A 17415-nucleotide genomic window follows, 5' to 3' on the forward strand; every position below is an offset into this window, starting at 1 on the left:
GTATTATCAGTTGCCTTTGTTTTAGCTTTTCTGATAATTATATATAGTTTTTGCCTAGCACAAACACTGCTACAGTAAGTATATTTGTAACATATCCTTTATTCTGGGGGTGAGTATATCGGTTATATACATGCTTAGAACTAGAATTAATGGGCTAAAGGATTTGAAAGGTTGACTTAACCCCAAATTCCTGAGTTCAAGCAGTCTACCTGCCTCAGCCTCCTGAATAACCAGGACTACATCTGAGACTATGTCTGAAATGCATGTTTTTAAAGAAAAATATACTTTAGACAATGGCCACATGAGTACATACCTCATAAGATTTTTGATGAGTGTTTACTGTAAAGCTTCAGCACAGGACCTACTGTATATAGCAATGGATGCTAATTATTGCCTGACCACTGTACTAATCAATAGCACTATTCTTTGCTCTTTGTGCTCATCATTGTATCCAGTGGTGTGATCTCTGGAGAGCTTAAACATTCCACCTATGGGAATTCAGTTCATCTGCATTAACCTGAGAAGCTAACCAGGCATTCAGGTGCTGCACTTTCACAGAAAAGAGAGGTTTGCCTGGATGGGGTGTAAGATAGATCTATGTCCCACAGGATTAAAAAAAAAAAAAATCAGTCTAGTTGGAAGGAGAATTGATTCCTCCAGATGATGATGCCTTTCAAATTTTTTTTTGGACTACTACCCACTTTGAGAAATACCTCAGGAGCCAGAACACATATTTCTAAAACAAAAATTTCAAAAAACAACATTCTGTATTTTTCTCTTCATTACATTGTATTTCATTGAAAATGGGCTCATTGGGATCCACTGATAAATGGATTTCTACTTCTGGATTGACCAACATTTTAAAGAACATAATTCTAGAATTTGGGTCCGATTCCTCTTTTTTAATCACGTCTTACAACTTTCCTGTCAATGCAACTTTCCACTCAGTTTGGGCACATTACTACTTGGGGGCAGGGGGGTTGAGAAAGAGTCTTACCAGCAGTATGTAGTCCAGGTCCGTCTTGATCTCTCTATTGCACTGGGACTAGCGAGCTTCCTGCCTCAGTCTCCCAAGCACTGGAATTACAGATATGCACCACCTCGCCGGTGGTCATATCCATTTTTCTTCGCTTCTTTGGAATGCTAGAGCTTTTTTTCTTCAACAATTATTTCAAAAAATAGCTCTTGCACTCCATATGTGTATTTCCTAGTATTAAACATTACTAGAACAGAAAGGGTTTTGAAGAGAAAGCCACGAATTCAGATATTGCCTCTATAACTTGTGAGTGATTTTGGTGAAGACTTCAGCTACAGAGGACTCAGTTTCTGCCTCTGAAAAAAAGGTGTCACCATTGGAAGATCACTGAATTAAAGTATATAAAGGATCTGGTACAGTGGCAGGCTCATAGTACTTACTGGTACTTAAATACAAAGATTCTCCACTCTAACAGCATCAACACCAGTCTGGGAATTGGATAGAAACGCAAATCCTTCGTCCTCACCTCAGATTTACTGAATCAGAAACTCTAATGGTGGCACCCAGTGATCAATTTTATTACGACTTTCAACAATCTATTTTAACAAGATATTGATGCATGCTGTAGTTTGAAATTCACAGGCTGAACACTCCTGAAGCTCAGAGACAGGCAGCTGGCAGACGATGAAAGGTTCAGCTGGTTACCACTGAGCTCTAGGGTTCCACCTGCGCGCACACTAAAAAGGTTTTGAACTATGTTTAGGCTTTCCCACCTTCCAACTTCAGTAAGTCCCGCCTACACCGCTTGCTTATTGGTGGATTCTCCGTGACTAGTCACTATCCGTCCAATTGCAGAAAGCATAAATTAAAAGAGGCGGGATGGGGCACGATGAGATCTGTGGGCCCATTGGCTCTAGATCACGCAGAACGAGGTGGACTGCGCGTGCGCAAGGCTAAGACGCGCCCCAAGCGGCCGTTAAAAATGGCGACTGTCGCTGAGCTAAAGGCTGGTGAGTGGAAGCTGGGTGGGAAGCTTTGATTTTTCTGTCTGCAAAACATTGGCCCCCAAGGAGAAAACACAGAGCCCGGGGTGGTGTTGCAGAGCTCGTTCTGCGGTATCAGTGCCTGTGCGATGCATCTGGCAGGTATCACAGCCGCTGCACAGAGCTTCGCACAGTAGTTGACTAGTGGCTATGTTGTTTTGATGCTGGGGGAATTGAACTCAGGGCTTTCCCACTGAGCAACGCCCCAGGAGCTCAGTAGGAAATCTGTAGTTTTGAGAAAAGGTCGCGCAGAGTTGTCTGGGCCCCAATCCTGCCCCAGCCTCTCAGAGCCCGGCGTCACAGACAGACCACCCCGCAGGTTCCCCCCGGAGCGACAACGAGGCTGGCTGGTGCCGGCTTGAACTCAGGCTTGTGATTTCAGTTCCACAACCATTGCTGGTGTTGGGCCCAATCCTGAACTGGTTTGTTGGCTCCTTACGCCTGTGAAGTAGATTAGGTTATTGCTTGTCCAGCGGGAGAAACTAGAGGCAGAGTTCCTTGTCTTCGCAGGGTTTTTTGTTTTTTGTTTTTGGACAAATTTCCCCAAAGTAAATAGTTACACGGAAGTCGTTAATAATACTTGTAAACGTTAACTTTGAAACAAACATCCAGGCAAGTAATATGAATTACAGTTATCAGGCACTTCACAGTCCATCTGTCAGCTAGTTGCACAAAACGGCCCAGCGCTCATTTTGTAGGTTGGAAAACGGAGAAGGTGGGAGGTACCGTAGCTTGTCCAAAGCAATTAAGTTAAGGAGAGGCAGAATATGAAAATCCAGATATTAGTTGCTGAACAGTACTGCTACCCAGTGAATAAAATCAGAGCACTTAGAATCGAAGCAATAATTAGAGATTTGGTGAGAAAACAGTTGTCTTTCAGAATATGATTCAGTAACCATTGATTTTAGACACGGTGAACAGACACGGAACAGGCTTGCCTCTGTCCTCAAGATCAGACTTCATATGAATCACTGGACCCTCTCAGGAAAATACACATGACATACAATATTGCATAAAGTTTCAGAAGGCTTAAAGATACTCAGCAATAAGCCAGGTTGTCTTTCTGAAAAAGTTTTTATGGGAGAATATTCATGCATGACAAGTGCAAGGGTTAAAATAATATGAAACCTCAAGAGGCACATAACTCCTGAGGTTTAGGGATCCCCTGCACAGACTTAGGAGGCCCTTTATATTTTTTTCCTGCATTCCCCAGCTGTCCATCTGCTTTATGCCCACAAAAAACTGAAAGACAACTTTTTAGTTAACCAATCATCTTGCATTTTGGGGACCTTAACCTTTTTAAAGCACTTTTCACATTCTCCACCTCACCTGGTTCTATGTCTGAAAGGTGGAGAAGACTGCTGAGGCGTGGTTTACATGCTAGACTTCCTAATTCCAGCTTCACTAGCTCATTTCCCTGCTGAGTGTGAAGCTCTATTGTGTAGACTACAGAGTAGTCAGGACAGAATCCTTGCCAATGGGGAAAAATTCCAGTCCATCTGAGTTCCAGAGATAACGAATGGGGCTTCGGTTATGACCTTAGTGTGACAAGGCTTTGCTTTCCTTTTAGGGGCTTCTTTCAAAGTCTGATTGGTTGATACCTGTACTTAATAACTCTGCAAAAGGTTGGCGGAATGATTTAACAATAAGTGGAAAGAAGCAATGAAGTGTCTAGTAAAGATTACACTCCTTTAATCATATGTCAAAGGAATCTTGTTATTTTTTCAAAGCAAATTGATGTCCGTGTCTCCATGGAGAAACTCTCCATGAATTGTTATTATCGTGGTGCACTGATTTTGGTGTCTCTGGCAGGACATGGTATAGTAATAAACAACCAATTTCACAGGCAGTATACAGCACTGTATTACAGTGCTCTTAGGTAAAATCTATTGAGCTTTTGGTATATTACAGGCACTGCAGATGAGATGTGTTCTCTGACATTGTCGTTTAGCCATTAAGGACTAAAAAGTGTTCCAGGCCACTGCAGTAGATGGTACCAATTCAGCTCCAAGCTGAATTATCTCATTATCTATATTAAGTATAGCTGAGTCCCATTATCTCATTATTATAAAGGTGATCCTGCTTATCAAGAAGTTAGGTTATATTTAGCATATATAGTACATCCATGACTCTTTAAGTTAGCTGTTATATAGTCCTATGTTAGGTTTCTAACAAGGCTTAACAGTGTCAAAATCCTGCCAGCTGTGAAACAGTACTCATGACCCCGAGGCAGGAAGACAGCCTCAGGTTTGGAGTCACCCTGGGCAACTTGATCTGTTCAAGGCCAGCCTGAACCACATAGCAAGACCCTATCTCAGACCACCCCCTAAAGATTCTGCTGAACTTGTAATTATCTTTAAATAAAAATTAAATACAAATACTTCATTTAGAATGGTTTATTCCATTAGGGTTGTAAATATAATTGGTTTTTGTGCTAAAAATATGGCATGCTACTTTGTCTTTTGGAGTGTAGTGATTAATCTTTCTGGAGCAGAGATGGTTATTGACACTTTCAGCCCATCTGTAATGACAAACACACTTGAAAATATGACAGATGTGGGGTTAGCTTAGGTCCTGGTAAGCTGACTATAATGCTGTTCCCTCTTTTATTCCTCACTAAGATTATGTAGCAGATTATAATCCCTGACAGTGATGAGGCTGTATGGCAGTGGTGGCGAACCTTGACATGCATGCTGCAGTTAGCTGTTTGTTAACACTGAAAGCTTGAAAAGGCTCACCATCACTGCTGTATGAGATAATCTGTTCAGCTATATTAATAAGTCAATATGCCTTGAACACTTTATTTTTTTCTTGATGTCATTGTTCAGTTTGTCAGTGTTTAGATCTCGAACTACATTTGTGCCACTTACCTTTTACATGTTTTTCTTGAGAGCATGCCTGGGAATGACAAAATTTATTATAAAACTGAAACATTAATGTGTTCTATTTAACAGTTTTAAAGGACACCTTGGAAAAGAAGGGGGTACTTGGGCATTTAAAAGCAAGGATCCGAGCTGAAGTATTCAATGCCCTGGATGATGATCGTGAACCTCGACCACCATTGTCACATGAAAACCTTTTAATTAATGAATTAATTCGAGAATATTTGGAATTCAACAAATATAAGTACACAGCATCTGTCCTCATAGCAGGTAAGTGATCATTGTTGATCTCCTGAGACAAAATCTGGTTTCTCCTCCCCCCAGTTCACTGTACATATGTAGCTAAGAAATCTAGTTTCATTACCAAATAGTGATGTGCGTGTGTGACTAGAACATAAAATCATGTGGATTCTTTTTGTAGCTTGAACAAGTTATCATGAGGCTTTATTAAGCATTCATCTTAACTTTCATAAAGACTGCTGATTTTTTGATCCAAGGATGTTCAGTGTCCGTATTTCTACTTTCTTCCATGATAGATAACTGTGATGCTACTCACACTCAAAGAAAGCACTGTTTGAAAATAATCGATTATTGTCGATTGTCTTTGATTTAGACTTCCTTACAATGAAGCATAATGACAAGTCATTTCACATTAAATATTCATCTTTTTTAAAAACTGTAATAAAATTTACTTTTTTTAGTATACAGTTGTATGGATTTTGTTGATGGCATCTAATTGTATAACACCATAGTTTCAGTTATGATACATAACATTTCTGTCACTTCAAAAGATTCTCTGTGACCTTTTGTGGTCAGCTTCTTCGTCTCCTACTCTGGCATGTTACTGATCTGCTATTCTGTTATCCTTTGCCTTTTCCAGAAGGTAGATTGAATTGTATGGGGTGTGAGTCACCTTTTGACTTTCACTTAGCATGATCTATTTGAGATTCACTGACATTTGTTCTTTCTTCTATGAATAGCATTATTTATGGGAAAATAGTTTGAGTATGCCAGTTTCTTTACTATCAATTGATAGGCATTTGAATTCTTTCTAGATTTTGGCAATTACAGATCTACAAATCAAGTCATCAAAATATTTTTTGTTTTGGTTTGGTTTTTTTGAGGCAGGATCTCACTTTGGCATTCAGGCTGGCCTTGAACTCACTATGTAGCCCAGGTTGGCCTCAAGCATACAGTGATCCTCTTGCCTCAGCCTCCCAAGTACTGGGATTGCAGACTGCACCGTGCCTAGCCACCATACATGTTTGCATACAAGGCTTTTCTTTTGTTTTTTTTCTTTCTCCCCCCACCCCCCGCCCCGGTACTAGGAATTGAGCTCAGAACTTAAGACAGGATCTCAATGAATAGACCAGGCTGGCTTCAAGCTCATGATTCTCCCGCTGCAGCCTTCCAAGTAAGAAGTGAAATTACAGATGTGAGCCTGATACATAAAAGTTTTTGTTTGTACATGTGAAAATAGCCAGTATCCAGGTTGAAATTACCACCACCGAATGGATTTACTTTCTCCATGGATTAATACTGTTCTGGATTAATACTGTGCTGTTTTAATTTGTTGCTTTTCAGAAAACAAACTAAAGTCCAGTATTGTAGTTTAGATACAGGAACAGTATTTTTACAACAAAAAATTGGGGAATTTAAAAAGTGAATTTATGAGCCAGGAGTGGTCACATATGTCTGCCCTTTGAAGCTGAGGCAGAAGGATCATGAATTCAAGGAAGACTTGGGCAATAATATGAGACCCTGTCTCAAGAAATAAACAAGGGGTGAATTTATGTTAAACTATATTGAACTATGCATTTATCAAAATGAGTTTTTTGAAATTATAAAATCACATACGGTTGTATCTGGCTGAGTATGTGCTGTCATCATTTTTTGAAAACCTGAAAAATGTGTATAACTGACAAGTATGGTTGTTATCAAAGTCATATTTATTTTTTAGATAATAGACTCAGTGTTCTCATGAATTTTTCCTTCCCAGAAGCTGGTCAACCTGTAGATCCACTGGACAGACAGTTTCTCATCCGTGAACTAAATGCCTTTGAAGAATCAAAGGATAACACAATGTAAGAAGTTTTTTTAAATAGGTTTTCAGATATTGAATCAGAGTCATAATTGCATAGTGGCGGTTATGTTTCATTGTAATCATCATTCATCAGGTACTTACCCAGATCATGTGTGTGTCGAGCTTTGTACTAGAACAGGTCAGACAAGGTCTCTGTGGGAGCTAAAATTCCTGTAGCTTTAGAGGACTAAACTCTTTGAGGTAACTCCTCTTGGCTTCTTGATCCATTATTTTATCTTGTAACATATTGCTGTTTGGTTGTATTCTTTTTCATACTTGACTCCTGTTTCTCCTCACTGCTTCCTAACTTCAGCTTATAGATGAACTTAGTTAGCTCCTAACATCCTGGCAACTCCCACCTGCATGCTATGGCTCACTGTTTTTTTTTTTTTTTTTTTTTTTTTTTTTTTTAACTGAAAATACACAGAGTTTATTCTTCACCTTCATTCTGCAACCCCCTCTTTTGCCCTCTTTGCATCTTAAATTCTCCCCTCGCCATTTACACCAAAACTGTACCTGGCAAAGAAGGGTGACCACTTTCTGGTAATTTCTTATTTCTTTTCCTAAGTCAGTGTTTCTTGAGCTTTCCAGAGATACCTACATAGTGCACAAAAGAAAAACACAGCAACAATGACAAAAGCACCCTAGGTGGACTGAGGAAATAGCTCAAAGCAACCTTGTCTAGCAAGGTAATCCTTTCTAAAAGTTGAGTATTTCATTCTTCATGGCATAACTGTGTGTGTTATCACAGGATGTTTTAAGTTGCATGCCTACAAGTCTTTGTGCTGCCTTATTCTGTGCTTTGTGCCAAGCCCCTAGTCCTCACAGTAGGTTTGTGTGTGCATCCAAAGTGAGAAACTCAGTTTTACTTGAGTTTTTGCCGCATTTTATAATGTTGATGGCTCTTCCTTAGAATGCTTTTTGTCATTTATTTATGACTGTTTGCTGTCTTTTTGTTTCCCTAATGATGCTTGCCATCTCTTTGTTGACTCCTTTAGTGTTCCTTAATTTGTAGGAACTCCCACTGCCCTCCACTTCCATTTGTCCTGATCCCCACCTCCTTTTCTAAGTAGTTTTAGGTCTTTAATGATGCCTGCTAGGTAACTGCTTTAAATCTGCCGTCTTCCAAGTTGTAGGCCCATATTTCTGCTGCGGATTCAACCACTGTGGCCAGAAACCAATTATGTTATGTTCATTTCCTCACTTCCCCCCACAGTTTCCTTTTACAGCCACTCAGGATTTAAACTCAGAATTCACGTACATCTTTGGTTCATTCTCCTTTCTAACCTAATCCCTTTTAAAATCCCACTGATTCTGCCTCTGTGCTATCTCCTAGCCCATTATTGTGCTCTTAAACTTTCTGACTAGCTTATCTCCAGCTGCTTTCTTTTTCAACTTATGTTTTGTCCTACCAACTTGTCTTTCTAAGATAGTTACTGCATTATTTTAAAAATACATAGTGACTGCATCGTCCCAACTTCTTTGCACAGTCTTTTAGGCCTCTGTCTTTCGGTCTGTCATCAGATTTCACACATCATGCCATGAAGACACCTTGCAGCTTCATGCTTGTTCGCTTTTGCACACACTGTTCCCTGGCCCAGAATACTTTCTCCTTCCTCTTAACTTCTGTGGGAGCATGTTCATCTTACAGCTCTTGCTCAGATATTAATTCTTTCATGATAGTTTTCTCTTCCAGTTAAGTTTCTCTGTTTCTTCGAGATTTGACTCAAATTTTTGTATTTCATTCTTTCTTATAATTAACTCTCTTCTTATTCTTCCACTACACAGTAATCTTTAAGAGAAGGGACTGAAATGTTTTCTGTCTGTCATAGTATCTCATAGGGATACATCCTACCTATGTGATATTCATGTAGATGTTCATGGGTACAATTAATCACTGTATTTAGATACTTAAGTGTTAAAAAGTAGGTAACACTTTAAAAAGCATAGATTTTTCACTTTGGCAAAATATATAAGTACGGTGGTCGAGAACACTGGGAAAAATAACTTGTAGGAATTGAGCCTGGGATGAGTAGTGAAACATTGCCTTGTTCAAATAGAAGGCATCAGTTTGCATTTAGCAGTTGTTAGGAATAAACACCTGTCACATGCTTACTGGCTTCTCGGGGGCTTTGAGGTATTTGCTGCAGGTGGGAGTATTGAAAGTAAGTTGATGACAGCTTTATTTCCACAGATTTGGACAACTGTGATCCCTTGTTTCTCAGACTTCAGTGATTTATATTCACACTTTGCCATATCCACCTGCTACTTGTTTTATTGGTACGAATATACAGTGTTTTGTCAAAAACACTCAAGGCCAGATGTGTCTTGAAAGTCTGGGTTTCAGATTTTAAAAAGTAATTGGTACCTGAAACAAATATCAACTGTACAATCTAGGAGGTCTAAAGTGGCACTTCATAATCACATTTATATTTTTAAAAATATAAATGTGAGATTTTCATACATAATAAGTTACCTAATAGCCTTAGTTTTCAGAGGTTTTTCTTTTCAGACTTGCAGGAAAGGTATTGTGAGGGTGATTTTCTTTTTTTTTTGGTTTTTTGAGACAGGGTCTCACTGTGTAGTTCATGCTTGCCTTGAACTCACTGTGTGTCTGGGCTGGCCTTGAACTCGCAGAGATCCTCTTGTGTTAGCCTGTCAAGTGCTGGGATTACAGGTGTGTACCGCCATGCCCAAGTAGGATGTATTTTTCTGTAAATTACCAACTTTTAAAAAGCTTTTTAAAAATATACCTTAATATCTTTAAAATTTAGGCCTCTATACCATTACATATTTTCTAGTATAAAATATGTAACTCTTAAACATTTTAAAACTTAAATAGATTTATTTATTTTATTTTTGGTACCACAGATCAAACTCACAATCTTGTGCTGGTCAGACAGATGCTTATGCCACTGAGCTAAATCCCTAGCCCAACTTAAGTAGATTTTATTGTATGTTAAAATTTAAAAACTAAGCAATTACTTTGAAACAATTGACACTATAAAAAGGCTGACTTAAAGACGTATTTTATATTCCTAAATGATGCTTTCCTAGCAGTTGAGGCATCATATTAGAGAAATTTACTTTCCTGCTTTCCTTTGCTGCCTAACAGATTACTACAGAATTTGGTGGCTTAAAATGACAAACCTGTTTTGTCTGTGGGATACCTGGGAGATGGGCTCCTGTATAAGTATAGTCCAGGGCCTTGAGAGATGTAGTTTTGCAGGCTTTGCTGGGGCTAGTGGTTCTGCTTCTGCACAGCCCTCTAGTGTTTGCAGAGGAGGCCTTAGATTTTTGCTACAGGTGCCTCTCCATGGGACTGACCAAGACCTGAGGCTTCTGCCATCCCTCAGAGCCAGTGATCCAAGAGGAAAACAGAGAGGAAGCTTTGCAAATACTATTATCCCTCTCATGTAGCTGTCATTTAGCACAGCACTAAGTATGACATTTATTAACTTACTTACTGCCTAAAAGCCTTGTGGCATAGGGTCTATGCTTATTCCCATGTATAGAGGAAGAAACATTTATTATGAAGTTGGTGGGGTTAAAAGTCTTGCCTAAGGCTCCATAGCTGGCGAGTGGCAAAGACAAGATTTGACCCCAGGCAGTCTAGATTCTAGGAAATGAGCACATCTGTGGGCAATGGTTTAGTCAACAAGTATTTACTGGATGAATACCTGCTGCATATCAGACCATGATAGGCATTTGGAAATACTGTCCTGGGTTTGGAGTTTAAAAGCTGAATTCCTATAAATTGATTGAAAGTATATTTCAGTTTAAATGAATTTTAAGCTGTTAATATATTTTCTCTATGGTTGGTTGGTTTATTATCAAATCCAGGACCTTCTCATTGAGGTATATCCCCAATCTTTTTAAAATTTTTTTGAGACAAGTTTGCTAATTTACTAAGTTGCCCAGGTTGGGCTCAAACTTTTGATCCTCCTGCCTCAGTTTCCCAGAGTGCTGCAATTACAGATATGTGTCCCTAGGTCCGTGGTAATTTTAAATTTAAGACTATAAACAGGTTGTAGTTTAGGTAATCAAACATATTTTTAAAGTCTAGTGAATTATTTTGGCCATTTTACTTATAAATAGTAAATGTTTTAAGCTACTTTTTTAAATGCAAAGTTAATTTGTTTGTTTTATTTTACTTTCTCCCTATCTTAGACCTCTTTTATATGGAATTTTAGCTCACTTCTTGCATGGCAACAAGGATGGCATCCAAAACACTTTCCTTAAAGAAGCTTCACTTCAGCCTCCAAACCTGAATCTTGGCAGTCAGCCTAGTGGAAGAAAGCAAGCGGGTATGAGTTTGCTGAGCTTCTTCATTTGGCTTTAGCAAGCATATTTGCTTGCTATACACTTTTACCTTTGGAGGACCTCTTCCTGAGCTTTTGAGTCACAGTTTAATTCTGCTTATATCTAGTATAGTAAGCTTATTTTACTTAACTTCCAAAAATAGTGCTCTTTGGAAAAAAAAATCTTAAAAGAAGCAGATATGCTGGAAAAAAATTCTTAGATAAAATTTCTATATAAATGTTTTGAAAAACCTAATTTTCACATAAATTTATAGTCATAATCCTTAACATTCTATATAGTTTTTAATCAAATAATCACTTTTTCCAAAGGCTGAAAATAAAAGACAAGATTGCTGAATACAGATGGAAAAGGAATGTTTGTGTTCTTTGCATTTTCAGGGTACTTTTTAATGATAGCTGGTAGTTAGTCACAAATAGTAGACTCTTAAGAGAACAGCCCATACTTTGTTTTTAGAAAGCTTACTTCTAAAATGAGATTTCGTTTTTCTTGATCATATCAGTCATAATACCTAAGTTTGATCACGTGGATTGAGTGGATTATAGCCCAGTGTTTCCAACCATGGGAGACAGCCGTGTCTTCTACCAAGGATGGTTATAGCGGGGCTCAGAGATCTAATCAGCAGAACAAATGTACTTTTGTGTGTGTGGTATTGGAGATTGAACGGAGGGCTTCATGCATGCTAGGCAAGTGCTCTGCCACTGAACTGCACCCCTACCCCCACAATTGTAACTGTTGAATGTTAAAATAAATGTTTAGGAACCACCTAAAATGTATATTTTCTAAGCTGATCTGACTGATATTTGATCATATTAGATATTTGGTGTCTCTTAAGATCTGAAAATGAAATTAGGATAACCTCTCTCTTGAAGATTATTTCTGAGTTCACTAGGAATTATCCTTCTGTGTTCTGAGCTGGAGGGAACATTGGAAAAGAAATTTTTCCCACCTATTTACAGTTGAGATAACCAAGACTTAAGAGAGTAGTGACTCATTACAGGCCCACAGCAGATAGTAATTAACAGTCAGCACATCTAGCTGCCATTACCTGTATGTGACTCCTTCTAAGATTATGGAAAACTCTTGTAGGTTCTCTTTCAAGAATTTGTAAGGCATAAATCCCTGCGCCTTGCATTTGTGAAATACAAAATGAAACAGTAATTGTTCCAAGTACTTGAATAAATCTCAAAAAAATTAATATATAGATCTTTTTATCCTTTTCTCTATTCACCTCTCCCTAAGCCCACAATTCTCTTCCTTCCTTGAAAGTACTCATGTTAGCATTTTGGGGACTATCACTCGGAATGAATTTCTCTGTATTTTAGTACACCATTATTTAGTGCACCATTATTTTGTATATCCTATAATTTGTGTTTTTAACTTGTCAGTGTGTGGATCTTTGTGTAGCATTCCATGGTATTGCTATAGTCATGCTTTACAGATGTTTTGTTTTAATTCTTTACCTGGATAGTATTACAATGTGATAGTGTTTTTGTCCATACACACAAGTATTTGTTGTGTTTAGGTGCCCAAAGTAGACTGACTAGTTCAAAGCAAATGCAAATTTAAAAACACATATTATTTAATTCTCCTCCAAAAAGGCTTTAGCGGTTTCTATACCCAAAATATACATGACAGTATTCAGTTTTCAGTGGTGACACATTAATATTTATTAACATAGCAATCCCAGACATTGATTTTAGTCCCACAAGGAAAAATAACCTCTTGAGAAATAACGTTTGGCTTCTAAGCTTTTTATAATCAATCCATTTAATATTTATGCTAGTAACTGTATTAAGAAACTTAGAAGTAATAATGTTTCTTATCCAAATTCTGTTCTGAGATGATAAAAATCACGGATTAGCTACTTGTAACCTTAAACCACAGGTAGGGAAGGGGTGGAAGAGGAAAGATGGGAAGGGAGGGAAGGACACAGAGAGATAGAGACACCTTTATAATATGAAGTGCCAGAGATGTCCAAGAGAGGACTTCCCATCAGTAAAGCAGCTTTGGGTTCTGTGGAAAGCAAAGAGATGAGGGTGACTTCTGAACCAGTGGGATAATAACAGTGATCTTGTAAATTATCTTCTTGGTCATCAAAGATTTTCTTGGTATATAGTGCAGTGAGAGTGTGCAATGACGAGAAGCATTGTCAGCCAAAGTTTTGCATCATGTTTCAGGGTAAGCATTCCACTTTCTCACTGGCTTACTTTCAGAAGCTGCGTAACTCTTACTTGACAGTACTAAGAAGCTTGGAAATGTAATAAAATGATTATTCAGGTCACAGCACCTTTCTACATAAGCTTACCCAGTTGCAACATATGACACTAAAATGAAATATGTAAAATAAAGCATGCTTTTATTTGAAAATAAGTCTGAAGCACGCCAAGATGAAAATACTTCCGTCATGCAACCTTTGAAAGGCCTGATAAAAAAATGAAAGTGCTTTATAGAGGCACATTCACCTTGGAGATAATAGCCAATTCAGTCGTCCTGCTACTGTTAGCATTTGTAATCTTGGGGGCAAAGTTGTTTTTGCTTTACATGTACTAACTCCACACAAGAAATGTAAATGTGTATTGCAAACATGTACCAAAAAAGGGAAGGGGTAAAGAAATGGATGGAGGGGGAGGAAGGGGAAGAGGATGAAGACAAGGAGCTAAGATGTATTATGTATACGTACCAGTGTCCTGTTAGGAATGTAGACATTATGTACTACAAGTGTATACTAATAACAAAAGTAAAAAATTTAAGTATTCAAAAGGAACAAGAGAGGAAAAAAGAAATGAGATTTTTATAATAGAGAAGACCTTTATACTTTATAAGCTCAATTTTATTGTACATCTATCAAGTACAAAAATAAGAGACTTCTGGCAGTGGACACACCTGTAATCCCAGCAGTTTTGGAGGCTGAGGCAGAGGGATTATAAATTGGAGCCCAGCCTGTGCAGTTGGGAGCTGGGAGTGTAGTTTAGCGGTAGAACACACCTGAGTTTGATCTCCGGTACCACAAAAAATAGATAAATAAATAAATACCAGCTTTTAATACTAGTTCTAAACTAACACTTTTCTAAAAAAGATCTAAAGTCATCATGTTCTAAGGAAATCGTCAATTTTTGTTAGCAAAGTTGCCAAAACTGATAGGGGAAAGATTTTTGTTTGTTATCTACACCTAGAAAATGATCTTAGTCTGGAGCTGATGAGCTGCTAAAGGATTTAGAGCCTTGTGGGATATGGCACTGTCTCAGGAATTAGAAAATTAGGTGTGAAAATTGAACTTTCCTAATAGGTTGTCTAAATTTGTATTCTTTGTCTCCTTTTATCAAAATAGTCACACAAAAAAAGTTTTTTCCCCTTGTTAAAGTGTTTGCAGGCTGGGCCAGGGATATAGCTCAGTGGCACTGCGCCTGCCTGGCAAGCTCAAGGTCCTGAGTTTGAGTCCCAAAACCAGAAGAAAAAAAAAGTGTTTGGAAACTGAGGGCCCCACATAAGTTTAAGACTGTGGTTTTTTCTTTGCATTTCATATTGTCTTTGTATATTGTCTTTGGATTCCTTTAATCTAGAGCAACTCTGTCCTTTTTTACTCCTATGACAAAAAATTGAGTGGAAGCGACCATGTTTGCTGTTGCCGAAGCACTGTGTGAGTGGTTACAGGCTCTGAGCTCCCCTGACCACTTATGGAGCTTTTGTCCCTTTTTTCGACTTTTAAAAGCATTGCGCACGATTTCTTCTGGTAGTTTCACATTTTTTGGTAGGAAGTGTAAACAGTCTGGGTTTTTTTTCTTGCCACAAGAGGGTGCTACTGAGAGGATTTGAAGGTTTTGCTTTCTGCTTGAGTTTTGAGTCCCTCCGCCTGAAGAGTGAGTGAACACCTTGTTGGTTTGTGTGAATTCCGTTCCTAACACATCAGAAAGGCTTGAAACTCAGCACACATGAGTTTACTCCAGATTGTGCTCTGTTCACTTAAAAAACAATTCAAATACTTTGAATAATTAGAGTAGTACTAAATATTTCTGGTTTTCTATAGGGTGTTTAAGGAATTAGTGTTTTTTCATTGCCTTAGGCCACCTCCAGAACTCATAAAATATTCTAAAATATATATAGGTGTATCTGCTAGCTACCGCATTGACTTGACTGTATGGTTTCTGTTCATTTCAGATGGTCACCTGGAAAAGGAGAGGGGAACAAACACCAATATTGAAGAGCTTCATGTTTCCCAAACAGTGAAGAGATGACGTATCCACTAGGGGCATCTTTTATCTTAACATTATGGTATTGAATAACTTATTTATTGTCTCAATGTTAGCAATGTGCACTATTATTTATATTTTGTAGAAATTGGAGTTTCTACAAAGCACTTAGGGCCCCATGTTTCACTGCATTTGTGAATAAAAGCTGTCATCTGCTTTACTGGATATGACTGGAGAGAAAATACATTGTTTTCAGGAAATATTTTAAAGATCTTTAAGTTCATGAAAAATGAAAGTTTTTCAATAATCTCTGTACATTCTTCTAACAAAGATTTTTATCCATGTGTTTTGTTCTCTGACGTGGCACATTAATCACATTTTCTTTTTTTAATCTTTTTTTATTTTTTTAATCAAATTTTCTTCAACTGGAATTATGTGTTTTTGTAGGAAAATTCATTCATGGTTTAAAAAGACATTTAAAAGAACATTATAACCAGAAAAACCTTAATTCCTGTAAAGTTTGACTTATTTTAAATGTAGCTATTTTCATTAAACTCTTCATAATTAGGCTGAAATAGCTGAATTACTACCTAAAGTTGAACTTTTAAACTAGGTAACAATGTTCTTTTCTTTCCTTAGACCATTTTGGCTTCTAGTAGAAGATTTAATTAAAAGGTAGAGAGGGAAGTCATTCTTTTAATTTTGCTGTAAGTAAAACAAAGAGTTTATTATGTAAAGAATGTGAAATACACATGAAGAGACAGGCTTGGGGAGAAACACCAGAGAGTAACTTTAATAGATGGCATTGTTTAATTCCCCCAGCCCTCCCTCGGTGTTACAGTTACTGATGCACTCTGAACGGCCGGCTCCTCTTCTCCGGCTCTGAAAGGCTGATTAAACCTCAGTTTTCATTCTCAGAATTGAAACATATTAAGAGCTTCTCCAGTACTATCTCTAAATGCCTTTGATATTTCTTAGGAAAGTTTTATAATGTAGAGTCAACAGACTCACTTCTCCGAGCCAGCTGTTGTAGTAGACAGTGCTGATTGTATTAAGAATGCAGCAGCACCAGCCAGAAAACTGACAAGAGTGGCAAGCGCAGAGTTCTGCTCTGCTGGCCTGACTTTGAAAGTTAGGGGAACTTTTGATGCTAGTTAGTATCATTCCACTCAGATTTAAGAATTTTTATCTAAATGGGGAAATTATTGCTATTGTTACTTTCTGTGCTGCTGGGGATTGAACCTTAGGCCTTGAGCATGCTAGGAAAGTGTTCCCACCACTGAGGCACACTCCCAGCTCCAAAAAATATTAATGATACTGCTTTAAACAAGTCAAAAGATTTTTGAGAAGCTCATCTACATTTTATATATAGATGCAGAGTTTTTTAAGGACCCATTTCTGATTACAATTATGAATTGCATTGTATTGTATATGGGAATCTATCTGAATTTTCCGAGGACTTGGCTTATATCCAAGGATGTTGGCAGCGGACACTAAGTTTACCTCAGGAATCGCAATCATGTAGGACTAGATTAAGAAAAAATGCTGGATTGTACGGTGTTGGATACTGATACAAAACCATCATCATGAAAACTAGAATCGTCACATTGTAGTCCACAGTGCTTTTGTATACATCATTCTGTAACTTGTTTGTGCCTAGGCAACTTTTATACTTCCAGTGCATCACTTAATAAAAATTACTAAGCAACTTACCTTTTTGCAAAGGTTGTTTGTGTTACTATTCTGTCATTCAGACTCAGAAAGAGGGCTGGAGATGGCTCTCCAGGCCTTTTGGTTGAGGTCCTCAGAAAACTCACTGTTGGAATTGGACTTGGTATATGTGTACTTGGCATCAGCCATGTCACCTTGCGACAGCCATATCACCTTGGGACTCTTTAGGCTGGCTGTCATGGGGTCTCCT

At 38.0% G+C, this 17415-nt stretch overlaps 1 protein-coding gene across 2 annotated transcripts; it reads left to right on the forward strand.

Annotated features, from left to right (window-relative positions):
- The first annotated feature begins 1863 nt into the window (after positions 1–1863).
- Cep20 (centrosomal protein 20) lies at positions 1864–17206 on the forward strand. 2 transcript variants are annotated; one of them, XM_003478185.5, is made up of 5 exons: positions 1864–1986; positions 4974–5171; positions 6901–6985; positions 11155–11291; positions 15463–17206. In XM_003478185.5, exons 1-5 carry the CDS (start codon positions 1866–1868, stop codon positions 15537–15539), a joined length of 618 nt encoding a protein of 205 aa, XP_003478233.2. In that variant the 5' UTR covers positions 1864–1865; the 3' UTR covers positions 15540–17206. The 2 variants fall into 2 exon arrangements, with proteins under 2 accessions (XP_003478233.2, XP_005007569.2); XM_005007512.4 differs by having other exon boundaries at positions 6904–6985.
- Positions 17207–17415: the final 209 nt, after the last annotated feature.

The sequence above is a fragment of the Cavia porcellus genome, unplaced genomic scaffold, assembly GCF_034190915.1.
Source record: "Cavia porcellus strain 051 isolate PalLab524CR breed Dunkin Hartley unplaced genomic scaffold, mCavPor4.1 scaffold_16, whole genome shotgun sequence".
Lineage (NCBI taxonomy): Eukaryota > Metazoa > Chordata > Mammalia > Rodentia > Caviidae > Cavia > Cavia porcellus.

Coding starts and splice junctions, on each gene's coding strand:
- Cep20 (XM_003478185.5), top strand. CDS start 1,866: ATGAGATCTGTGGGCCCATTGGCTCTAGATCACGCAGAACGAGGTGGA. Junction 6,986..11,154: donor GAATCAAAGGATAACACAAT/GTAAGAAGTTTT, acceptor TCCCTATCTTAG/ACCTCTTTTATATGGAATTT. Junction 11,292..15,462: donor TAGTGGAAGAAAGCAAGCGG/GTATGAGTTTGC, acceptor TGTTCATTTCAG/ATGGTCACCTGGAAAAGGAG.